Genomic DNA, 25558 nt, shown 5'->3' with positions numbered 1-25558 from the left:
TATGCTGGACCGGTAGTCAGTGACGGGTATGATCCAATTGCAGTGGTATCAACCTAAGACAGGAGGCTGACGCCTAAAGGTCAGTTTTCCGATGACGGGTAAGAACCATATGTTGAATTGGACAACCTACCAGGCACGGTCCTTAAGCCACATTGCTTGTTGTTTAATTAATCAGAAGGGGGGAGATGCTGGGAGCCATTAGCCAAGTAGGTATGACAATTTCCTTGCCAGCGTACCCCATGTTGCAGTGACATTGAATGTAGGTGACCTTGCTCAAGGACCAGGGCAGATTAGGGTGTTCCCGGTTTAGGATAATCGGGTTTAGGGCGTTCCCAGTTTAGGTTCCAGGTTTAAGGTTTAAGATTATTCCTGCTGGGAATAGGGCGTATCCTGCTGCCTGAGTTCCCCTTCAGTTCTCACGGGATTCAGACAGTATATTTTTGGGAGATAGAAGCCCAGTGGAGGTGGATTTGGGCAGAGAACGTGGATTTCCCCAGAACGTGATTGTAGACGGCTGGTGTGAGTTCGGGAATAAAGAGTTGCTGTTTGAATCTACAAGCTGTGTGGTGGCTCGTGATTGTGTGCCCAGCCAGACTGCGGCATTTGTGCCCAGCCAGACTGCGGCAGATCTGAAAGCACAGTCTGTAAAAATGGATAAATTACACCTTGTAAAATAAAAAAAGTTCATGCTCTGTAAAAAAATCATGTCAAGATGATGAAAGAGCTGGGTATGGTGGCACATGCCTATAATCCCAGAAGCTGGGGAGGCTGAGGCAGGAGGACCTTGAATTCAAAGCCAGCCTCAGCAAAAGCAAGGTGCTAAGCAACTCAGTGAGACCCTGTCTCTAAATAAAATACAAAATAGGTCAGGGGATGAGACTCAGTGGTCAAGTGGCCCTGACTTCAAATCCCCAGTAACCACCCCTCACAAAAAGATGATGAAACAAGCTATAGCATGGGGAACAGAATGTACATACCACATATATGACAAAGAAATATAAATTATGTATTATATAAATATAAATTAAAACTATGATGAGATATCACTGCACACCTACTAAAATAGATAAAATAAAAAACAATGCTGGCAAGGATGCAAAGAAAATGCATCACTCATACACTGCTGGTGGGAATATAAAACAGTAAACACTTCAGAAAAGTTTGTTAACTTACAAAAACTAAAGATGCCAAGTTTTACACAACATTTATAGCAAAAAACAAAACAAAAAAACAGGAACTAACCCAGATGTCCTTTAATGGGCAAATGGTTAACACTGCCATATAGTCATGCTATGGGATACAACTCAGCAATAGGAAGGAAAAAACAAGTTACACATCTAACAATTTTTATGAATCTCCAGAGACAAATGCTGAGTTAATAAAAAAAAAAAAAAAAAGGTCAATCCCAAAAGTTTACATACTATAGTTTCTATTTATACAACATCATTATATGTTGAACAAATGACAAATGACGAAATATTGAAATGGAGACCAGATTACTGGTTGCAAGAAATTAAGATAATGACAAGCACAGAAAGGGAAGTGGAATGGCTATAAAAGGGCAACATAAAATATTCTTCATTCTTCATGTTGTAGATGGACAGCATTTTATCATTTAAAAATCATTTTCATATACATGACAAATAATTAAAAGCAGAAAATTTGAAACAAAATATATTCTCAAGCCTAAAAAAGTACATGTCAAAATAGGTACCTAAACAATAAAAAGTACTCAACCTGTATATCCATTAACATAGATGGCAACTCCACTAAAAATAGTAGATGATGTCCCATCCTTCTGTAAAGCAGCATCTGTTCGAAACTGTTCCTCCAATTTTTGGACCTTGGCAGCCATATATCCACCCTAGAATTAAAGAAAGATAAAACAATTACAAAGGTTATATTTTCTCCCTCCACTCCCCACTCAAGAAACTTAAATTTTAAAAATAAGAAGAAAACCTTATTCTATGCTAGTTACTAGGATAAAATAATGACATCCTAAACCTGAACCACACAGCAAGGTAAAAAAACAGGCAGATCAACTAAAACTCTTCCCTCTGTCAACTCAATTTTAATATTAATAACCTTATTACACTCTTATGATATTACTTTTAAAAAGGAAAAAGTCAACCATAATAAATTTAATGTCACAAAATTTTTTGTGACATTAAATTTATCATATTTATACTGTTCTTATTTACATATACAATTGATTGAGTTACACCAAAGTTTAAAACAATCAGATATTTAACAAGTGGTCTAAGAGCAAATTTTTAGAGTGCCTTCTACTATTTCTATACAAGAAGCATAAGATAAATCAATTAAACAAACCAGCAGCCCTCTACACATGGGAATTAAGAATACAATGAATGATTCCATGGCTAAATTCTGGATCTAATTAATCTACTCGACAGTAGCACTAATTCCACTAGGTAACTTCAACCTCAAAATATCAAAAGCTATCACTTAAAACACAGGGATTTAAAATTTATGCCTTAAGCCACATTATAAGCTAAAAGAATAAAAAATATTTTTATTCTTTAAAACACACCCATTTTTCCCAGCCATCATTTTCAGCTCGCTTCCTCCATCCACCTCGCCTCATGGTGGAGCTTCTGTATTGGGGGGAAAAAAACATCAATTTTATAACACGGTGTACTCCTAATTATCATTTTATTTCAGTATTAAGAAAAATAAAAAATTAAAATAAATTCAAATGCTCAATTAATCCAATACCTAGTAAATTTTTTCCAAAATATATTATTCTCAGACTGCTTTACAAGTGAAATTTGTCCCTAAAACACCCTCCTAGAGTTTAACTACTGTAAATTTCAATTTTTATAGATAAATTTTTATGCATTCCTAAATAGGTATCTTAATGTTCACTCATATAAAAACATCATCATATGCAACAAACATGGCCACACTTATTAACTTGTTACCATTAATTAATAAAACATTTCCTTTCATTAACCATTGTGTAACAGCTTCAACTCCTGTCTTTGTTGTTACATAGTGGATACTTACAATTGTGCTCCAGTGTAATTCACCAATCTACAAAAAGCCCTAAAAGAAGTCAATTAAAACAATATGTCATAGAGGACATGATGCAGAAAGATTATCACGTATAATAATCGAGTACATCTGGCATTCTTCTTAAGGCAACACTTAGCCAGCCAACTATATTGTAAAAACCACCAGGATGACCAAATGATGGCCATCACAAGTGTTAGGCAGGCTTGATGACTTGCAAAGACAAAAAATTATTTACGTCAAAATGGCACTAAATACAACTCCCTGTAAGGTCAAATCTTTTAACTGAAATGGCCACACTGCATTAACCTTCACAAATTTAATATAACTTCTATTTAGGATTTTCTTCAAGTCACTGCATAGGTTTGTATCAATGGGTTACTATATGAAGCCTTCAACATTATCAAAGTGAGGCTCAGCTGATAGCACGTACAGAGGCCTGAGTTCAATCCTCAGCACCACAAAAAGTGCGTCAATTAATAAAAAAATTTGGAGAATTTTTAAAAATTGTTTTAAAAAATTATCAAAGTCATCAAATGAGCTTTGTTATGATTAATGAGAATCTTTTACTTAACACCACTTTAAAACATGATGAGAAAGACAAAGCATTTTCTTTCAAATACTCTTGTTCTTGGTATACTGTGGGGTTTAGTTACTGGCACATATATGAATGATGAATTTGTTCTGTCTGTACTTTAAAGATACAAAGAAATAATTCTCAAAGAGTTAAGTCCCAGCAGAGAGACAGATAATATAAATGTTTTAGGGGCATATATAAAATGCTCTGAAAATAGAAGGTAAACTGATTAACTCTTTGTAGAGAACTTTAAGTTTGCTATACGCAGGAGCATAGAAACCTGATGTGTTCAATATCAAGTCCCAGAAGTGCCATATTTTCTGTTAAATATTTCTTCTTTGCCTAGGCCCCCCCAACAAAGTCTTCACCCCTTATTTTAAGGGAGTTTAAGAAATGTTTTAACACATTTCTTGACTTCACATAAACTCTGAATCCATATGCCTGATCTTACAAGTCAAGAGTTTGGGAGTTCTGGCCAAGGATGCAAACTCACAATAATAAAACTATTAAACTACTAAATTTAAAGGTAAATCAAACAACAAAATATATTTTAAAAGCTTAATCCATTTGCTCAATCATTTAAGTGTCCCACTTATTAAGTTCTACTACAGTCCCACTGCAAAAGGCCAATAAGAGGGCTGGGATTTAGCTCAGTGATGGAGCGCCTGCCTTACACGTATGAGGCACTAGGTTAGATCCTCAGGACTATATAAAAATAAATAAATAAAACAAAGGTATTGAGTCCATTTACAACAAAAATATATACTTTTTTAAAAAGCCAATAAGAAAATCCTTACTGATGGTTTGAGAATACAAGTATAAAACAAAGCTGAATGCAGAACTTTATATAGAAATTGTTTTTAAAAAACTTGCCTCCAGATATAGAAGGCCTAGGGAAAGTAGAAATTACTGGCCAAGAATCACAAGACAAAATCTACAAAGAAAATCTACCAACTCAGTTCTCCTCCCCAAAGCAGGATCACTTTTCCCTCTGAAGGTATTCACCAGTTCTCAAGGAGTGTCTGAAAGGCTGGGCAATGTTTTTGACAAGCATGGTGCTAAGAGAATAAGAACTGGAATTGAAGCATCTTCCAAAGATACACATGTATCTCCCTGCTTGGGATTAGGGCCCTAGGTAGAAGAATAAACTGAAAGTAAACTGATTACAACTTTGCAGAAACTGAATCCTACCTACATTATTTCTATCTCTGAAAATAGTTAAGGTGCTCCTGGATTGCTAAAACTTCAAAACAACTAGAAGAAGCAAATGTAAATCCACTATGGAAGATAGCAACATCCTAAACTTCACATATTTCTACAATCAATTTTGCAAATAAAATATAAAGTCTGTGACACAAAGTACAAGTAAAAACAGAATAATAAAATCACAGACCTAGAAATACTGAATTTAACACAAACTTTAACCAGCATAATTACTATGTTAAAGGAGATTTAAAAAAAAAAAAAAGTTCTAAACTTTTCCAACCAAAAAATAAATGAGCACAAGGCAAGGAAATACAAGTCCTACAAATAAACTCAAACGGAAGATTTTCAGCAGGACAGGATGAGGCACCCTGGAGCGCAAAGCAAACTACATGATTCAGCTCCACAATGCTGGGAAACAATGCTACTTAGAGGACAAATTTTAGCATGCAGCAAAGCCACCATCTGACCACCTCAAGTGTAAGGCCAAATAAAAGCAAGATGTTGCAACAGGAAACAAACCACCCTATGTTTATCAACACTTCTGTTAATACATACAATTCATACTTCACTGAGACCCACATGCACCTCCTTTCAGATACTCAAAACATTATATGTTGCAAACATTTAAAATACACTGTAAATGATAGGTAGTCAGGCAATAAATACTTCCTGAGTAAAGAAAGTAAACTTACATGTAACCTATAAAGCACAGTAACAGAAATACATCCCAAATATATGGTTGCCCAACACATCAATATTTGAAAAGATATCCTGAGTTTTTAATCTTAGCTTTTATGTCTCTTAATAACATTTTTCCAAATATTCACACTCAAATATTTACTAAATCTACTTATCAATCATAGATCCCTCTCCCCCAAAATGTGGTAACACAGGTAAAACAGCAAGTAACACACCTTCAATGCTAACGAGATCCACACAATAGATGGGAATTAATGGCAAATCATCCAGAGAGCTGCTTATATAATGTAAAATCAGGAAGGAGCAAATGTAAAACCCTGTCTTAACTGGGCATGATGGTGCACACCTGTAATCTCAGTGACTTGGCAGGCTGAGACAGAATTGCAAGTTTGGGGCCAGTCTCAGCAATTTAGTTTCAAAAAATAAATAAATAAAAAGTTTGAGGATTTTGGCTCACTGGTAGAGAGCCCCTGGTTTTAATTACCAGTACCCAAAAAACAAACAAACAAACAAAAAGTGCCTATTCTTAGAAACTGTAATGTGTTAAGATGTAAAAGGCCTAAGTTCCTGCAAGCCAGTAAGGACCATCACAAAAAGAAAGTGGCTCTGCCAATGTCCCTATAGATACATCCAGGGAAACGTTCTTCCCTCTAGGTGACTGATTTGATTCTTCAAATTAGACTTTTCCCTAAAAGGGAGTAAGGCAATCAATCAGCATACTACTTGACAGAAATATGCCTCAGAAATAATGTGCTCCCTGTTTTTATTCTTGGTTCCAAGCAATGTTTTGAATTATGCCTTATTTACTAAATCTGCTCATTGAGAGGCAACCTCCTAGTATTGACAACTAACCAATTATCAAGATTAGACTTGTAAATAAATATCACATTCTTGTTTTCTGAGCCAACTCTTGCAGACTGGGTTCCCAAGCCAATTTCACAATGCTTGATGACCCTGGGGCAAGCATTAAAGGATTCTAAACCTGTATTGTGCAACCTAAATAACCTACCATCTTCTTCTGATCCAGCAACATTAATAGATAACGCAGTTATGGATCTCCAAAAATTAGTTTAAAAATGGAAAATGAGTGAATTCATATATGTAATAGTACCTTTATTCCTAGCATATAGAGTATGTTCTCAATAAACATTAGCTACTATTCTAGGAATATACCTTGCTAGTTCAGAGTGAAAATCAAATTTTGAGACTACATATAAAACAGTTTATTTAAATGAACATCCATGATCTATCTACAACATAACAAAAAGCAAAGATTTACTGACACAAGATCTGGGTTCAAACCCCAGTTCAAAGGACTACCTAGCTATGACACAGGGTAAGTCTAAAGCATTTGGCGTGACATCTCTTCACCTAAAAAAACAAGTATAACGAATCAGCACTCAGAAGAATCCCTTAGGTGGCCATATATGAATGTAAAATGGATGTGGCGGAAAGAAACAGCAAGCAAGAAAGATTCTACTCCCTAAACCCTTCTAATTTAAGCAGACTTTTTTTTTTTTTTTTTTAATGTTTTGGAAATCTGCCCAGGTAAGGCCAATTTTAAGGCAAATGGTAGAGCAGCTGTGTCTATAAGAGCCAAGGATTTGAAATGCCTACAATGCAAGACTTCCTGACTTCTATTCTTTTAAAAGGGATGTCCAAGCTATAGGAAGTTTCTCATTAAGGACGGGATTATTTAAAATATAACAAGATTATTTATGCTTGCATTTTACCTAACTTTAGTTCATCGTTTGCTAGAACACATTCTGTACATTTTAAGAGGCTGGTCAAATCCCACTAAAAAGACTATCATTCTGCCTTCTTTACTATGGCTACTGATGCATTTTAACATATATCAAGGAAATAAAGTTCATCATAAGGAGCAATCACTTTCATGCAAAAATGATGTTTTATGTATTTACAAAAGAATTATTAACACTTTAAGTACAAACAGTTCATCAGACACAAGTAAAACTCACCCCATATAGAGAAAAAATGCCCAAATATTCACCAGTATTAATCTGTTGGTTACATATTTGAAACTCTAAAGTCTACTGAATATTAAGATTAATGGAACCGCCTTTAAATTGCTTTTAATCAGTGTCATTACTATGGTCATCTATAAATGTATGGTGTTATCTTACCTTCATTTAATAGTTACATAAGACATATTTATTCTATGAAATTAATATGCAAATATGCAATGAATGAATGCAATGTGTACATTTTAAGTTGTGTAGCACAATTCATGAATGTGACAAGGACAGCAGCCTGTGGTTACTACCCTACTTTAGGCAAAGTTGAAATAAAATAAGCTTGCCTTTGGCTCTCTTCCATCTCTCAACATCTTTCTTTTTTTTCCTCAAGGTTTATCTTAATTGGTTAGCTGTCAGTTCTCTGCCAATGTACTTACTGAACTGACTTAAGGTATGATGTCCCAAGGACATCTATGTTTAAAAGGACTTCTGCATGACCATTCAATGAGAAAAGGACAATCTTTTCAATAAATGTGATAGGAAAACTGGATATCACATGCAAAGGAAGTTGAACCCTTACCTTATACCATATACAAAATTAATTCCGAATGGATCAAAAACCTTAACATAAGAGCTAAAATTATAAAACTCTTAGAACTAAGAAAGCATTGATTTCTTGGCTATGACACCAAAAGCACGGGCAACAACAAAAAGTAGATAAATTGGACCCCATTAAAAATTTAAAACTTCTCTGTACATCAGAAGACCCAACAGGGGATCTGAGTGTGCTCAGTGATAGTGAGCACTGGCAAGTTTCTGGGTCAATTTCTGGCATCACAAAAAGAAGGGCAGAGAACAGAACAGTAAAAGGAAATGCTACAGAATGGGAGAAAATATATGCAAATTTTATATCTGATAAGGGATTGTATATTTTTTAAAAAAATCTCTACAACTTAATATTAAAACCACACAAATTGCCAATAAGCACTTGAAAGGATGTTCAACATAACTAATCATTATGCAAATTGAAAGCACAATGAATAGGATAGCTACTATTAAAAAAAAAAAAGGAAAAGTATTGCCAAAGATAGAAAGGCACTGGGACCCCTTGTGCACTATGGTGAAAATAAAATATGGTGCAGCTTCTATAGAAAATACTACAGCAGCACAGTATGGTGGCACATGTCTACCATCCCAGTAACACAGGAAGCCAAGACAGGAAAATCAAAAGTTTAAGGCCAGCCTGAACAACTCAGAAAGTTTCTGTCTCAAAATAATAATTTAAAAAAAAAAAAAAAAGGACTGAGGATGTAGCTTAGTGACAGAGCACCTGGGAGTTCAATCCCGGAGGGAAGAAAGGAAGGAAATGAAATAGTACAGCAGTTGTTGAAAAAATTAGGAATGGACTTATCATGATTATGACATTTTACTTCTGCGTATAGACCCTAAAATAAAGTGTGAACACAAGCACATATTTATTTATTTCTAGTCCACATTCACACCTTAATTATTAACAAAAGCCAAAAGGCAGGAAAACTGAAGTGTCTGTTGATGGGAGAAATGGATAAGGAAAATGTAGTATATATCTAAAATGAAATATTTTGTCTTAAAAAGGAAGGAAATTCCAACACATGCTAGAACATGAATGAACCATGAAGACGTAAGTCTAAGTGAAACAAGCCATTGTAAAAAGACAAATATGTATGACTCTACTCATGAGTTACTTTAAGCAGATAAATTCAGAGACAGAAAGTAGAATGGTGGTTGTAGGGAAGAGTTATTATTCAATGGGTTAAGTTTTAGGCAAGGTGAAAGGGTTCTGATGATGAATCGTGGTGATGGTTGTAGGATAATGTGAATGTAACTAATCCACTAAACTGTACACTTAAAAACAGTTAAAACGGGGCTGGAGATGTGGCTTAGCGGTAGAGCGCTCGCCCAGCATGTGCAAGACCCTGGGTTCGATCCTCTGTACCACAAAAAAATAAATAAAGGTATTATTGTGTCCAACTACAACTAAAAAATAAAACATTAAAAAAAAAAACAGTCAAATGGTAAGTTTTATATCGTATCTACTTTACATAGATATAAAATTTTTTTAAATAATATTTAAAGGAGCAAAGGAAGTTTGTTTTTTTTTTAAATAGAACTTCTGAAGCTAGATGCACTAGGATCACAGAAATGGGCAAAATACATGAAAGGGAGGTGGGGTTTAACCACTGTGTGGAGTCGGAGTGCAAAGCTGAGAAAGAGGCTACCTCTCCAAGCAATCTGTACTGCAAAACCTGGATCCTTTCTTGGAACTGTGGGCAGTGGGAGGCCAACTGCAAAAGGACCATGTGCTGTTCTTATGAGAAATTAAGTAATGGGGTGCTAGACCACAGGCCTAAAAAAAAAACTGACAATGCCTACTCCAATGCTCTTATTTGGTCCTTAAATGGTAAAGGCTTTGACACCAGAGAAGCAGCTTTTTGTGTAACTTTCAGATCTAAAATAGCTGATTGGATATTTTGTTTTGAGACCATCATTGTCTAAAAGCTATAGTTTTCAGGCTGCTATTAGAAGAGCACTATAGAATATCCTGAATTTCATAACCAGGGAAGTACAGCATTCTTTCAGACTCATGGCACACACTGTAGTCAGATTTCCTCTCTGAAGGGACTCTCACCAAGCTACTTAGGGGGGAAAAAAATCAGACACCTGAATGCACTATGCCCTTGTAGCAATTTCCACAGAAGTACCTAACTTTAGACTTTACACTTGATTTTTAGGTGTTCTAAAATCAAGTAACAGTGTACATTTTCTAAGAACAGTGTTGCATCCAAGTAGTATTTCATGTATTTAAGACACCTTTTTAAAAAATATACAAAAATAAAAGTCCAAGATATTTACATTAGATTTTATTTCAAATCTAATAGAACCAACCGTCTTTTATAATTTTTTTACCTTCAGTATACAGAAACATTTTTCTATTTCCAATTTTTCTGCTGCAATAAAACAACTCCTGAACTAGATGAGTTACTCTGTCTGTTTGCTTTGTTTTGAGCCAGAATGTTGCCCAGGCAGGCCTAGAACTCCCGGGTTTAAGTGATCCTCATGCCTCAACCTCTGGAGTAGCTGGAATTACAGGCATTAGTCACCACACACAACTGAGATCCATTTTGATCAACACCAAATAAACACAGAACTCAAAAACTTTAGTCTAGGGCTGGGGCTGTAGCTCGGGGTAAAGCACTTGCCTCGCATGTGTAAGGCACTGGGTTTTAATCTCAGCACCACATAAAAATAAATAAAGATACAGTGTGTTCATCTATAACTAAAAAAACAAAAAACTTTAGTCTATCAAATGAAGGTGACATAAAACACTATCCAAAAATTTTTTAAAAGGCTACAGTCTGATTTTTCTCTTTTTGGGGGACCTTCTCTATTATTTGATCACTGATTTGTGTTTTATACATTTATTTTTTTATGCTAAGTCTTGCTGGGTGTTCCTTTTCAAAATAGTTTTTCCCTGCTGTATTTATAAACTCAATTTATGTTTAGTATAGATTAGAATAAACAAAAAACAGTAAGGGGGAGGAAGAATTAACCATAATACACCATCTAAAAAATTCACCTGTTGACTAACTTTATATTTACTTCCTTTCATGGTTTTTAAATTTTTTTAACATTTAAATTTAAAATTCTTTACACCACTAGAAATACCTCACATTCCCACAACGCTTTTTTCCAAAAAGCTATATCTACAGTTTTGGGGTGGTGTGTGGGGGGGGTTGTTGTTGTTGTTGTTGTTTGTTTTGTTTTGTTTTTTACCAGGGATTGAACTCAGGGGCACTCAACCACTAAGCCATATCCCCAGCCCTAAAGTTTATATAGCACTCTATAGAACAGGCAGGCCAAATACTATTTTGCACACAGTTGCCTTCTAGGGTAGAGAAGCTAAAATGTTTGATAATGCCGAAGTAGCAGTTTGTGGTTCAAAATGATACATCTTGAAAACAAGGAAGGTTTCCAAATTTTCAATGGAGAAAATCACAATGGTATCACCAGGAACTGCTTAAAAAGTGTATAAAAACACTCCTACTGAATTGAACTCACCTAATACAATTCAACAAAACAGATGCTTATGCATTAGTCTGAGTCAGACACAGTAGGAACCATGTTTCTAACAGAACTAGGGAAGAAAACAGGTGCTACAAGTAATCTCCATCTAGATTAGCTCCATCTCGTTTATATTCATGATAAACAGAGACCCCAGAGACAACACCAACTTTGTTCCTAATTGGCTCACTGACAACCAGCAAGTCATACATCAGCCAGATTTTAGATCTTTCCTATGTGGACAGAGTTGGACATGACAAATCTAGTCTCTTGCATTTATTGTAGCCATTAAAACACACACACACACACAGCTTTTAAGACACATACATATATTATGCAACTTTTTATATACCTTCCAAAAAAAAAGATGTGCCTATCCATAAGTACAGCTGGATAGTAGTAAAGAATTAACCTTACCTAAAAATTTAAGTCTAGCCTTAGTCAGGAAGTAATCTGTAAACCCTTGGAATGTCCTGCATATCCAAAGCCTTTGTTTACCAGGGGCTGCAAACCACTCTAAATAGTCTAACAATGTGATTTAAGGTAGCAGCTTTGGACCATGTATTATCAACCTCCTGAAAAATTGAAGACTTTATAAAAGTCAACCATGCCAGCAATCAATTATATATAAACGTTGGTCAAAATCTGGACACCAAGACCTGGAATTTTCCTTTAGTCAATATTCAGTGAGTACTGTCATACGTTAAGTGCCAGAAATTAGCACTGTCCATGACCCCACTAGGAGAATAACCAGAAATTCCACATGTGGAACTCTTTGTGCCCCATGTATCTCTTCCCTTGGCTATTATAATCTGTACCTTTTCCACTATAATAAATCCAATCATAAGTACAAGCACTTTTAGCATCAGTACAAGAACTTTCAGAAGTTCTGTGATCTCATTCAGAGAATTACTGAACCAGAAAATAATCATGAGGATCCCCAAACTTGCAGCTGGGTGTCAAAAGTGAGGATGGTCAGCTGACAGATGGCACTCTCCTCCAAATTTCATTCTTCCTTTCTTTCTTCATTCCCCTCTTTTTCCCTCCCTTTCTTTCTTTCAAAATGGAACACCATTCCTATCCCTCTTAATGGGAAATGGGTGACAACTAGAGACTACACTTCCCAGCCTTCTTTAAAATCAGGAGAGGCATAAGGCACACTCCTGTGATCCTAGAAATTTGGGAAGCTAGGGCAGGAGTTATCACAAATTGAAGGCCAGCCTCAGCTAGTGAGACCCTGTTTCAAAATTAAGAGAAGACCTGGAGATATAGCTCTGTGGGAAAGCATTCCTGGGTTCATTCACCAATACCAAAAATCTTTGAAGACAGGTGCATGGAGTACTGCATACCTGGCATATGTTAAGGGTGCCTGAGTGGCAAACCACCCCCCTCATGGTAGGCGCGTGAGCAGCAAAACGGTTACCCCGTATGCACAGCGCCTGAGCATGAGGCCATGTGTTGTGGTCCCAGTGCTTGCTCCATGGTCCACTCCTCGATTGGTCACCGCAAGGATAGTTGGCCAGAAATTGTATTGGTGGCTGCCTATAATCTGCTTAACGACTGCCCAAGAGTATATATACATGGTAACTATGCAATAAAATCAGACCTGCTTCCAGCTTGGTCTCCAGAAGGTCTTGATTCGTGACTCCACAGACACACTCTTCTCTACCCTGTTCTGTAGACCTCCTCGCTGGGTGAGAGAGAGCCCACATAAAAATGCATCAAATCAGCAGTGACTAAGTTCTCACCATTGAGATATAAACACAACAATGCCTAACCAAAAAAAAAAAAAAAAAATATATATATATATATATATATATATATATATATGCTATTTTCTTCTTCCCCTTTCCCATGCTCAAGACTGACTGGGAGTTGTTTACCTCTTTTTCAGGAATACACTTGTGCGGTAACCCAGTTTCAACTATGGGAAAAGAATACAATAACCAATGGAATAGCCAGTTGCAATGGTGCAGGCCTCAAATCACAGCAACTCGGGAGGTGAGGCAGGAGGATCACAAGTTTAAGGTCAACCTCAGTAACTTAGCAAGTCCCTAAGCAACTTAGTGAGAGCCTGCCTCAAATAAACAAATAAATAAGAAAGGGTTGGGGGATGGTTCAGTGTAAAGCACCTCTAGGTTCAATTCCCAGAACCAAATAAAATAAAATAACCTAGGAATAGCTAAAAAAAAAAAAAAAGGAGGAACCTGAGACCCTGAATGACCTGAAAAAGCAGAGTTGCTCACCTGCTATGTACTTCCTGCCTACTTTTAGACTATTATTAGCAAGAAGAAAACTTCCAATATTGATTTCATTGTATGCAGAAGTCTCTGTTATACAGGCTTAGCCTGTCCCCTAAAATGTAAAAATACTTAAGCATTTTATTATGATTTTGATTCCATATTTAAGTAAACCAAACAGATTAAAGGAAATAAAGATAAAAAGACACATATTTTAAAAAAAAACTGAAATTGCAAATTTGAAACACTTGTAAAATGCCCTAGTTTGAGACAGATCTTTTTTTGGGGGAGGGGGGAGGGAGTGGAGGGTATACCAGGGATTGAACCCAGGGGCACTTATCCACTGAGCCACATCCCAACCCTTTTTACTTTTTATTTTGAGACAAGAGTCTCACTAAGTTGCTGAGGCTTATGAGACTCCTGCCTCAGTCTCCTGAGCTGCTGGGATTACAGGTGTACACCACAGCACCCAGCTGAGGTGGATCTTATTGAACGGAAAATTTCCATCCCAAACAATTCAAAATAAAAGAGCTTTCTCTCTCTCATCATTTGGTATATAACTACAAAAAAAATACAAAATGATATTTGATTTAACAAGGCCATGTGATACAAACTGAAGGGTGCATTCTGAAAGAATTATAATTTTCTTTCCTGGAATCACAAGATTCCCAAAGGGACAAAAAAAGAAATAGACACTGTTTTAACGAATCACCAAGGAGGACTTCCTCTTCTGGCTTTCCAGAGCTGAAGAGAATTCTTCACCCAGTTTCCAAAAACCCTCCCTCAGTTTTCTGTTTTCTATGTTCCAAATCACATGGCCCAAAAGTTTTTCTTAAACATCTATCTCCATTAGGATATCTCAGGTGCACCTCAAAGTCAGCATGTCTATAAGGAGGATCAGTGACAAAGGAAAGCAAAAATATTCTGGAGATGACATGATTTTTTCAAAAAAGCCTAAAGGAAGAGTAAAGTCACTGACCTTCACTAAGGAGAAGTGGCAAATGATTATCTAGAGGAAAGTTCAGGATGCATTAAATCAGGGATTTCAAAGGCTACAGTAGAAGGCTTAGTAATAGACAACCTAGCTGAAGAATGAAGGATGTAAGATCAAAGAAGAGGGGAGTTTTCTCTAAAACAGTGGTTCTTATGCTTGAACATGCACGGAATCACCTGCAAAGGCCTATTAAAATATAGACCCCTGGGCCCCAACTTTCTGATTCAGAAACTTTGGGTGCTTGGGTAGGACTGTTAATTTGCATTCCTAAGAAGTTCCCAAGTAATTCAGATGCAGCCAATCTTAGGTTGATTTTGCCTATATCTAAAGTGTAACCAAAGTAGTATACACTTAGTGGAGAGAATGCTGCTACTATGTGCTCCAAGTAGAATGAATTTCACAACTGGATTAAATACAACTCACCCAGTGAAGGTTTTAAATTGGTTCAGTAACAAAATCTCTGCACCCCACTTCTCCCCTAAAATTCCAGGTCTGAATTCACGGTTTACTTCATATTTACCACGTATTCGCTATGATTCACAGTTTTCAAGATAAGTATAAACCACAATTCTAGGTTACTAGAGGGAAAACTACAATAGAGGACCCTATATTAATGGCACTGACAGAATGCAATAAATGTAGGAAAAACAAATCTCATATTAGAGAAGAGACCCAAAAAGGCAGCAGCATAGAAATTTGGGGGTACAAAGAAAATTAAGTCTCTAAAAGAAAAAGTCCCTGTTGAATGTGGAATGGGTGGATTGTGAACAACTCCTGAGTGGGACAAAGGAGCCTAAGGGGTAAAAAGGAACCAAAATACATATGCACACTGAACAACCCATATATTACTTTGTAAATTTCCAGCTCTCTTTAAGTTTTCTGGTACATAGCAAAGCAGCAAGAAGACCTCAATATTAAAAGACATTAACCTCCTTGAAGCTAGAGGCTGACATCTGACTAGACTGTTAACTCTAAGGCCCAATTACGTACCTGATCATCATCCAAATCTACCACTTAAAAGCCAGAGACACTGGGCTGGGGCTCAACAGTAGAGTGCTCGCCTCACACATGCGAGACCCTGGGTTCGATCCTCAGCACCACATAAAAATAAAATAAAGGCATTGGGTCCAACTACAACTAAATAAACAAAATATTAAAAAAAAAAAAAAGCCAGAGACACTGTTATAAGCTGAAACCTACTGTTACGGCTTGGATATGAGTGTCCCCAAAAAAGTTTGTGTGTTAATGAAGGATCATTCAAAAGTGAAATGATTAGATCTTGAGAGTTATAATCTAATCAGTGGATTAGCCTATCTGACAGATTAATACTTTGAATAGATTACTGGGTGGTAACTGTAGGCAGGTGGGGTGACTGGAAGAAGTAGGTCACAGGTTCGGGGGGATGAGGGGAGAGGCATACTCTTGGGGATTATATTTTGTCCCTGGAACACAATGCACTTCCCTCCTCTGCTTCCTGGATACCATGAGCTGAGCAGTTTTCTTCCACCATGCGCTTCCACCATGATGTTATGCCTCATCCAAAGTCCAGAGCAATAGTCAGTAGGGAGTAGACTGGGACCACTGAAACCTTGAGCCAGAATAAACTTTTCTCCCCTCTAAGTCATTCTTGTTAGGTATTTTGATAACAACAAAAAGCTAATACACCTACCTAACAGTCCAGACCACCCAAAAAGGAAATACAATCTTGTTTAATATTTCCCAATCTAGAGGGAAGTCTGGCCCATTTGGAACATAGTCTACCTTATTATGCCCCCAATTAAAAAAAAAAAAAAAAAAAGCACTTCTCACTCTCAAGATAGCCCACATTCTGCTCTGAGAATGTACACCTTCACATTTTTCTAATAAAGCCTCTTTCCTGTTTGCTAAAACATGACTGTCCTTAAATTCTTTTATGTGATAGGGTTAAGAGCCTGGAAGGTCTGAGGAGGGGGTCTCTTCTGGCTCTGATGAGCTCTCCTCAGACTCCCTTATCACTTAAGTGTCAGCATCACTTAGTAGGTAGATTTGAGCTGAGAATGATTAGAATGATCTGAAGGGGCAAAAGGGAACTAAGAAGAGGAGAGCAATAATGCCAGAAAGAAGAAAATTCATCATCAAAACCACAAAAAAAGCAGAAAACATTCTGGAATTGACTGGTTTATAAAATACATGGCCAGATGTAATACTAACCAAGGTAACTAAGGCCTTGATTGTCATTCCAAGCATGTTGAGCCTTACTTTTTAAGCTTTAGGAAACTATAAAATTGTATATATAAACAGTAGACAATGAGTTGGATACATATGGAGAGTTTCTGCCTCATGAGTTCAGTCTACATGAAGATCCACAAACCTGTCTTAGCGGATGTCCTTGTCTTGTGCATTCCACCCATATAATTCATTAGATCTCTGAACTCACATATGACACTGGCAAATGATGATATTGAACAAATCACTTTGAGCAAATGCAACTAAAAATATATGGTCAAACACTCTTTTCTGGATCTGCTATCAGTTCCATCTTTCACCAATCTCTTTTCTCACAAATCCTTACATTAAATGTAATTGCAAGTGAATATAAAAGGTATAGAATGTTTAAAAAGTTGCCACTGCTTCTGGACTCTTTCCTTGCCTTCATGCCAAGAACTCCCTATCATATATTTTAAAACATAAGAGTCAGTAGTTTTATAGATATAACATAAGGAGACACTACATTCTTTTTTTTTTTTTTTTTTTAATGTAGTGCTGAGGATGGAACCCAGGGCCTCATATGTGCTAGGAAAGCCCTCTACTACTGTGCTACAGCCCCGGCAACATACTACATTCTTCAAGACACTAAAAGTCTAATTTGATGTAACAATTTATTCAGCACTCTATACTTGACTAATAGACTCTAGCTCCATGTAACAGTGAGAGCTCCAAAACAATCTTTAAATGACAATCAGAAATAAGATTTTCAATTGGGCATAAACAACATGCAAAAGAAAACTGCTCCAGCTGGGGTTGTGGCTCAGTGGTAGAGCACTTGCCTAGCATGTGCAAGGTCCTGGGTTCGATCCTCAGGACCACATAAAAATAAATAAAATAAAGGTATTGTGTCCAACTACACTGAAAAATAAATATTAAAAAAAAAAAATACTCCTCCAAAAGCATAAAGTTAAACAGTGTTAGTAACTTTCTCTCAAGTGCTAAAATTCAAAACAGCAATTAAGTTACTACGAAACATTCTGCAACTCTAAAAACAAATAGATCATCAACCTCTCTACCTCACCCACAAAAATCTCACAGATTTATTTTCTTTTCACTTAGTAGTAGGAAATAATCATTTAAATCTAAAAAAACAATTCACAAAGAAATAAAAAATCAAACTTTTCACAGAAAAAATTAGAGCACTTTTAAAATACCAAGAAATATTTAGTTTATAACCCAACCTGCAACAAAATTTACATAAATAAGATATATGACTTAAATGAGTATCAACCCAGGCTTTAATTCTACTGTATTAATGAAAGAAAATGTTATGATCCTCAACAGAAGGTAATCTTTTTATATAAATATACTTTAATACAACTTGCTTCAATATTTAATATAAATATGTCAAAATATATATAATGAGTAGAATTTAGGCTTCTACCATTACTACTAGTTTTAGCTGTAACACATTTGGCAAGTATGTGTTCTCACTTTTTCAGCTAATGTTGTATAGTAATGAATTTGACTAGCTTTTGTCCCTGGTTCCTAAAAGACTCAATGTTTCAAATTTCCCAAATGGTACAGTGTCTTTGTAACCCATGTGGGCTCCTCAAACCATATCTGACATATGAATTTATATTAACAAAGTGATTCCCAGTGGACCCCTAGTTTCAGGTCAGGGGCTGTCATGCTGGAAAGGTCAACCGATGTTATTAGAGAACTGGAACTTTGAGATACGTAATACCAGCCTGACCTCCTGACCTCCAAGTAAGGAACAAGACTAAAGACGTAGTTCAGTCTTACCTATATAATAAAACGTCAATAAAATCTCTGGACACTTACGTTTGGGTGAGCTTCTCTGGCTGGTGTACTGGAAGCATAAAGTCTTGAGGGCATGAAAGCTTTATCCTCCCCCCACACATCTCATTTATCGTATCCTGTTCTTCCAAGCTTCTTGAATTCTGAGTCATTCTAGCAAATTAACAAAGCTTAGGGGATAGTGGGGACTTCAGAAGTTATAGTGCCTTGATCAGAATTGTGAGTGGCCTGGAAATCCTAGAGTTTGCGACTGGTAACTAAAGCGAGGGGATTCTGGCAGGCCATGCCCTCAGTGTGATGCCTAACTTAACTCTGGGAAGTTGGTACCAGAATTACTCAGCAGCTAAAATACAGAATATACTGACCTACTTCTCGTCCCAGGACTCTGGGACTTAAAGGAGGAAAGCTGAGTGAAACCATTCTTTAAGCTATAAAACATCCCACTTAGTACAAAGTTTCTTATTTTAAGCTATGCTCTTTAATATATTAAAGAATTATTAAAATGTTTTTTAAATTAAAGATTATCTACCTTAAATCATCCATGTTAAAACAAAAAAAGAGAGCTGGGCATGGTGGCGCATGCATGTAACCTCAGCAGCTCAGGAGGCTGAGACAATAGGATTGAGGGTTCAAAGCCAGACTCAGCAATAGCTAAGAAACTCAGTGAGACCCTATCTCTAAATAAAATACAAAAAAAAAAAAAAACCAGGGCTGGGGATGTGGCTCAGTGCTCAGTGGTTGAGTGTCCCTGAGTTCAATCCCCAGTACTCACCCTCCACCAAAAAGGAAGGGGGTTTAAAATAAAATTGACTATCCAAGCTTAAAAAAAAAAAAAAAAGACTTAAAATAGCGAGCCAACAAGTCATCAAGAACTAGAGCCTATTATTATAAGAATAAGATTCCTAACTTGGTAAAAGGCATTTGAAAGGGCAAAGAATAATTATAATTTCAACTACATAATTCAGACTAATGTCTAAAAGATAAAAATGCATTAAGTCAATTTTGAGTAATATCAAATGTAAGAATGATGGCGTTTAGAAAATGTAATGTGCACTCATTATTTTGTGACTAAACCTCTAAGAAGTTTCTCTTAAGTCTTGGGTCTGACCAAGAAGGACAGAAGCTAGTAAGCAATATTTTGGTTATTCACATACTGGATTCAAGTACAAACTACTTACTTAACAGCCATATTTTTCTCCCATTCTCACTCTTTTAAACCATCCTATGTGGATAAAGCAACTACCTTTCTACACAAGAGAACAAATTTTCTAACTGCATTATAAATAGAGGACAATTTTTTTTTCTACTCACTTCCAATGATAAAAAAAATTCAAGACTTTAAATCACAATTTTACAAAAACATATTGTTCAATATTCTGCCCTCTTAAATAAGAGATTTCAAAGTGTTGATTTTTCCATGGACAACAGATGCACAGAGCAGACTGTAATAGAAAAAAACATCACTTTTAGAATTTAAAAAAAAAAACCACCTAGGTTCTAGCCCTAAATTTCTCCTCATTCACAGTTGAACAATTATCTGGATCTCATTTTCCTCCAGAAGGCTAGGGATACAATCTAAGATTCTTTCTAGCACCAGCAATCTGACTCTACTTAAGCATTAATTCAACAATTTTTACTTTAGTTGTTCTTACAAAAGAAAGTCTTACAAATAGACATCAAGAATCATTAAAACTTACGTTAAAATATTCCACAAATGTTTCCTTATAAAAAAAGATAACAAAAGATTTGCTCTGTAATCAGCAGAAAGACATTAATATTTTATTAAATATTTATGTTACCTGAAATTTATTTTCAGCAAATCTAAAGACATTTGTTTTCTTAAATCAAATCTATCACATCCATTACATTCAAAACCTTTCCAAACTATTTACAAAGCTGATGTACCATGAGATATATGATGCTTTGACTTATTTTTAATGGCTTTTTAGAATAAGAAAAAAATGTAAATGATTTTGCATATTACCAACTTAATGTCTCACACATAAGGAACATGTAGGCACTGAAGTGTAGTGATAGTTAAATCCAAAGAAACTAAAATCAAAAAATGGTAAAACTGCCAGTAGTTTAAGAGGCTACCTACTCACAAATAATGTGATAAAATAAAATGGCAAGTTTCCAAACAGAAACCTTGTTATTTTTAATGTGGCTCACAGAAGAGTGGTTATGACCTTGAAATACAGAATTAGGTGGAACTAGGTAGAAATCCTGGCTATATTCTGACCTACCTGTGTGATCCAGCCCAGCAACATCACCTCTATAAATCTGTCTCTTTACAACTGTGCCTACCTTATATGGTGGTTGTGAATATTAAATAAGACAATGCACTTAGCAAAGAGCCCAGTAATTATTTAATAATGTAATAATTTAATAATTTAGTAATTATTAGATTTTGTACAAATGTAAATACAAGCAGTATTTCAATTTTTTTAAAAAGTTAAAGCCCAAAGTCGAGGATTCTAGGCAGACTGAGAAATAAAACATGTTACTACAAAGAGGACAAGTGGATCAAGTAAAAATAACTGGTACTATGCAAATATAATTAAAACAGAAGAATCTTAAGTTTACAAAAATAACTCAAGTTGTCTTAGCTCAAACTATTTATTATTACAAAGTCACTGTGTCTAGAAATTCTTTACTATTTCTGGAAATGCTACAGAAGAAGCAATTACACTATGCAAAGAACAGAAGGATAAAGAAAGATATACAGTTATAGCTGGACTGTGTTAAGCTCCAATTAAGAACCAAACACAATTTGAGGGGAAAAACTCCAAATGAAAGGCAGAAATTCAACACACTAAAGAGGATAAAACATCTTTTCCTTCCCAAATACTACAAGACTCATACCTTAACTGGATCTTCAAGGGCTTCCCTATCTAAAGACAGGAAGCCTCCAGCAAGTCCTTTCATCACCACAATCATATATCCAGCAGAACTTCAAAGGGAAATATATAAAAGCCACTCTGGTGGGTGGCTGTTGAGATAATCACTCTTAGTATCTTCCACAGATCCGAAGAATAAAAACCTGACTTACACATTAAGACCAAATACAGGTCATCATTCTCAGCAGTTTATTTTTTAATTTTTTCTAGACCTATACAAAATCTACTTATTAAAAACTAAACAAGTTCCATAAATCCATAAATATAATTTGGTAGCCCATAAAAATTCAGCCAAGAAAGGTCATAAGTATAAAAAAAAATCAATTACTTCATATTTTATCTCATGCCAAATCTTAAGTCAAAACATTTTTTTTTTTGCAGTGCTAGGGACTGAACCCAGGCCTTAGTGCTCTACAACTGAGCCACATCCCCAGTCCCCAAGTAATTTTTTAAAACGTATAAAATAACTCTCACAGAAACACCTTACATGTATTAATTCAAATTATTGCTCACTGTAATCCTTTATAGTCATCTTACAGATAGATGAGCATACAAAGGCACCCAAAGCCTGCCCACAGCTGCACAATCAGTAAAGGGTAGAAGCCAGGATTTTGACCCAGGTTGATTCCAGAACCAATGTTCAAATCAACTATACCATGCATTCCTTTAACAAGTTTGACTAAGGATCTAATATAAACCAGCAAAATTCTAAGGAATGATGCAACAGAAAAGATCTCTACCCTCTAGTTGGGAAGGGGAAACAAACAAGTCTAATGGGAGAATCAATAAATAAGTGAACAATGTATCTTCACCTAGTATTACATGCTAAGGAGAAATACCATGAAATCAAGGGACAGAGGAAGAAGCCAGGTTCTGTTTTAGAGATCATGGGAAGGCCTTCCAAGTGATGAATTTTTTGCATCAAACAGAAGACGTGAAGATAAGAGCCACGACCATTTAGAGGAAGGGGTAATACAGCTAAAAAAAACAGCAAGGATAACATTATAAGGCATGAACAGTTTAAGTACCCAGTGAAGCAGGGTAATGAATAGTCCTAGAGCAAGACATAAATTAGAAGTTGGCAGTTGCCAAGTCAGGCAATGCCTTGATAGACTGGGGTAAGGGTCTTGAATTCAATTCTATATGCAACAGGAAGCTTTTGCAGGATTTTGAGCAAGAAAATGACAAATCTTATTTGTTTTTTAAAAAATCACTCTGACAAGGCATGGTAGCACACACCTATAATTCCAGCAACCGTGGACGCTAAGGCAGGAAAAACACAAGTTTGAGGCCAGCCTTAGCAACTTAGTAAGGTCCTAAGCAACTCAGCAAGACTATCTCAAAATAAAAATACCAAGGGCTAGGGCTGGGGATGTGGCTCAAGCAGTAGTGCACTCGCCTGGCATGCGTAGGGTGCTGAGTTCAATCCTCAGCACCACATACAAATAAAATAAAGATGTTGTATCCACCGAAAACTAAAAACAAAAATTAAAAAAATAAAAATTAAATAAAAAAATATCAAGGGCTGGGAATATAGCTCAGTAGTAAAGCACCCCTGGGTTCATTCCCCTGTATCAAAAAATAAATAAAAATACATCACTCTGATTGTTATGTAGGGACTAGTCAGGAAGCAAGAGAAATAGGGACACCAGTGAAGACACTATTCAAACAATTCAAGCAAAAGATAACAGAACTTAAGACTAGAATTCATGCATGGTCTACAAGTAGATGATACTAAAGGAGACTGCAACTGCTGCAACTGCACTGTCTCTTTAAAAAAAAAAAAAAAAAAAGACAGTAATATCCCTCTCTTCTCACACTCCCTTTCTCAAATTGCATTTGGGGGAAAATTAATATCCATGTTAACAGTTCAGAGAAAGGGGAAAAATAAAAAGCTCGGCTTAATCTACCTTGTGATTTTTACTATGCCACAGATATCCATATGTGGAGAAGCAGAAAGAATCGTAATGTTTCTTAATCTAGAACTCCTTTTATTTGGAGATAAGAGGTACCTAATGTCTCCTTTGATTAGTTTTCCTTTCATGCTTTCTCTCTAGCACATTCAGGCTCATTCTAGACAGTGAAGGGATATATACCAAAGGAGTACTTATTGAGTAACCAATGTGTATATATCCAGGTCTCACCATTTAATCCTCAGCTACCCACGGTGGAAAATGATGTCTTCATTCTATGAATGAGAAAAAAAAAAAAAAAAATCAATGATATTACTAACTTAACTTGCCCAAGGTCATAACACAGAATTCAAACCCAAATCTCACTCCTAAGTTCTTATCTTTCCACCACAGAAGCTATCAAAGACCAGACTATCAAGTATAAATATGTAGCTTTTATAATTTCTCATTAACAATGACTAATCATTTCTGATGAGGATAGGATTTCTTTAATTCTCTTATGTAGAATTTGAGTTGTGAGTTGGGGATGGGGGAAATGGAGTGATTTTACATTTTTTGAAAAAAAATTGTATTTTATGCTTGAAACAGCATAGTATTTTAATATTAATGGAAATTAATACTAAAAGAGCAATTTCCATCTCTTAAAAAAATCTTAACAGGTACTGTTTACTATAAAATTAGGGTAAAGTTTTATGAGTTTGGTACAGTCTGACCTTAAAGGACCTATAAAATAGAGAAAAACAGGATTGGGATAAAAGATAATTATCACAACACATGAAAAATGGCAAATAGCCTAACCACTGAAGGGAAGATAACCTTTAGACTGGATCTTTGGAAGAGAGACTTTAAGTGAGTTTCCAAGTGTCCAGCACAGAAGTCTAAGACATGAGGTAACATTATGCTAGCAGAATTTGCAAAGGCAAAGCCAAGGCTATAAGAAACCACAAACCTACGTTTGGAAAGCAGGTAGATTGTAAAAACCAAAAAATGAGTTACTGGGTACTCCACAGCAAGAACCAAGGCCATGATATGTATGTATTACTGAACCTAAGGAGCAAATAATGGCTTATTCTCGGAGACCAGAGGAGCCAGAGAGGCCAGGCAGATACACAGAATGAAGACTTGTTACATAAAGTGCTAATAGTTACAAGCGCTTTTTATGGCATGCCAGTCTACACGATTTCTTGTCACCCACGTACCATTTCTACCAGTACATGACCTGAGAGGATGAAGACAGAGTTGGACCTAGATCATCTGTCATTTTTTAATTAAACAAGGGGGCTCAATTAAGGAGCTAGGCTATGTTAAGGTTCTTGCTTTTCCAACTGGGAATACGTAGGAAGAGCAGTGAAACACACAGAAACGCCACTTTCCGTCCACACCGGGGCTGAGTCATTTCAACAGTGTGTGCAAGTGTGAAAGGGACACTTGTAAGGACAGTTGGGGAAAGGTGCGCTGCACATTAAGGGCCAGAGAAGTATCAAGGAAACGCGAGTGATAAAAACTGCCTGTGGATACCCCGACAGGGACTGCGGGGCCCGGGCGTGGGGCACAGGCAGTGACTGGAGGCCGGGCGGAGGAGCGCGGCGCCCGCCGACATTCTGCCAGCGCTCGGGAAGCGGACGCCCGAACGCGCGCACGAATGAATGGCGCGGGACTCAATGGCCGGCAGAGGCGCCGGCGCAGGAGGAAGGAGTTTGCGGCGCGGGGCGGCGGGCGGCGTCCGCGGCGGGTCGCGGAGGGAAGGCCGCGGCTGGGTCCGGGCGGCCGCGAGCGGCGGCGGCGGCGGGACCGGCGCGCCATGGCGGAGGGGGAAGGGGAGGTCACGCGTTACATAACCCGGCGGCCGCCGGCCGAGGGGCGGGCGCTGCGGGCAGCCCAGGCCGCGAGAGCACGGCCCGTGCCGCCCGC

The 25558-nt window shown here is 36.7% G+C and overlaps 1 protein-coding gene across 6 annotated transcripts in view; it reads right to left on the bottom strand.

Moving 5' to 3' along the window:
• The window catches only part of Rev1 (REV1 DNA directed polymerase), a 93238-nt gene that overhangs the window by 51176 nt on the left and 16504 nt on the right, over positions 1-25558 (bottom strand). For 2 of the 6 annotated variants that reach the window (XM_015499679.2, XM_015499681.2), the window contains exons 1-3: positions 23879-24287; positions 2552-2615; positions 1738-1864 (exon numbers count right to left, since the gene is read on the bottom strand). In XM_015499679.2, the coding sequence (XP_015355165.1) occupies positions 1738-1864; positions 2552-2605 (181 nt within the window). In that variant the 5' untranslated portion in view covers positions 2606-2615; positions 23879-24287. Of the gene's footprint in view, positions 1-1737; positions 1865-2551; positions 2616-3027; positions 3047-7659; positions 7673-23878; positions 24295-25558 lie in introns of those variants that run through there. The other 4 variants (XM_048810259.1, XM_048810262.1, XM_048810261.1 and 1 more) reach the window with 4 other exon arrangements.

This window comes from Marmota marmota, unplaced genomic scaffold (assembly GCF_001458135.2).
Source record: "Marmota marmota marmota unplaced genomic scaffold, marMar, whole genome shotgun sequence".
Classification (NCBI taxonomy): Eukaryota; Metazoa; Chordata; class Mammalia; order Rodentia; family Sciuridae; genus Marmota; species Marmota marmota.
Note: the sequence above shows the minus strand (reverse complement) of the source record. Positions and strands in the feature narration are given on the sequence as shown.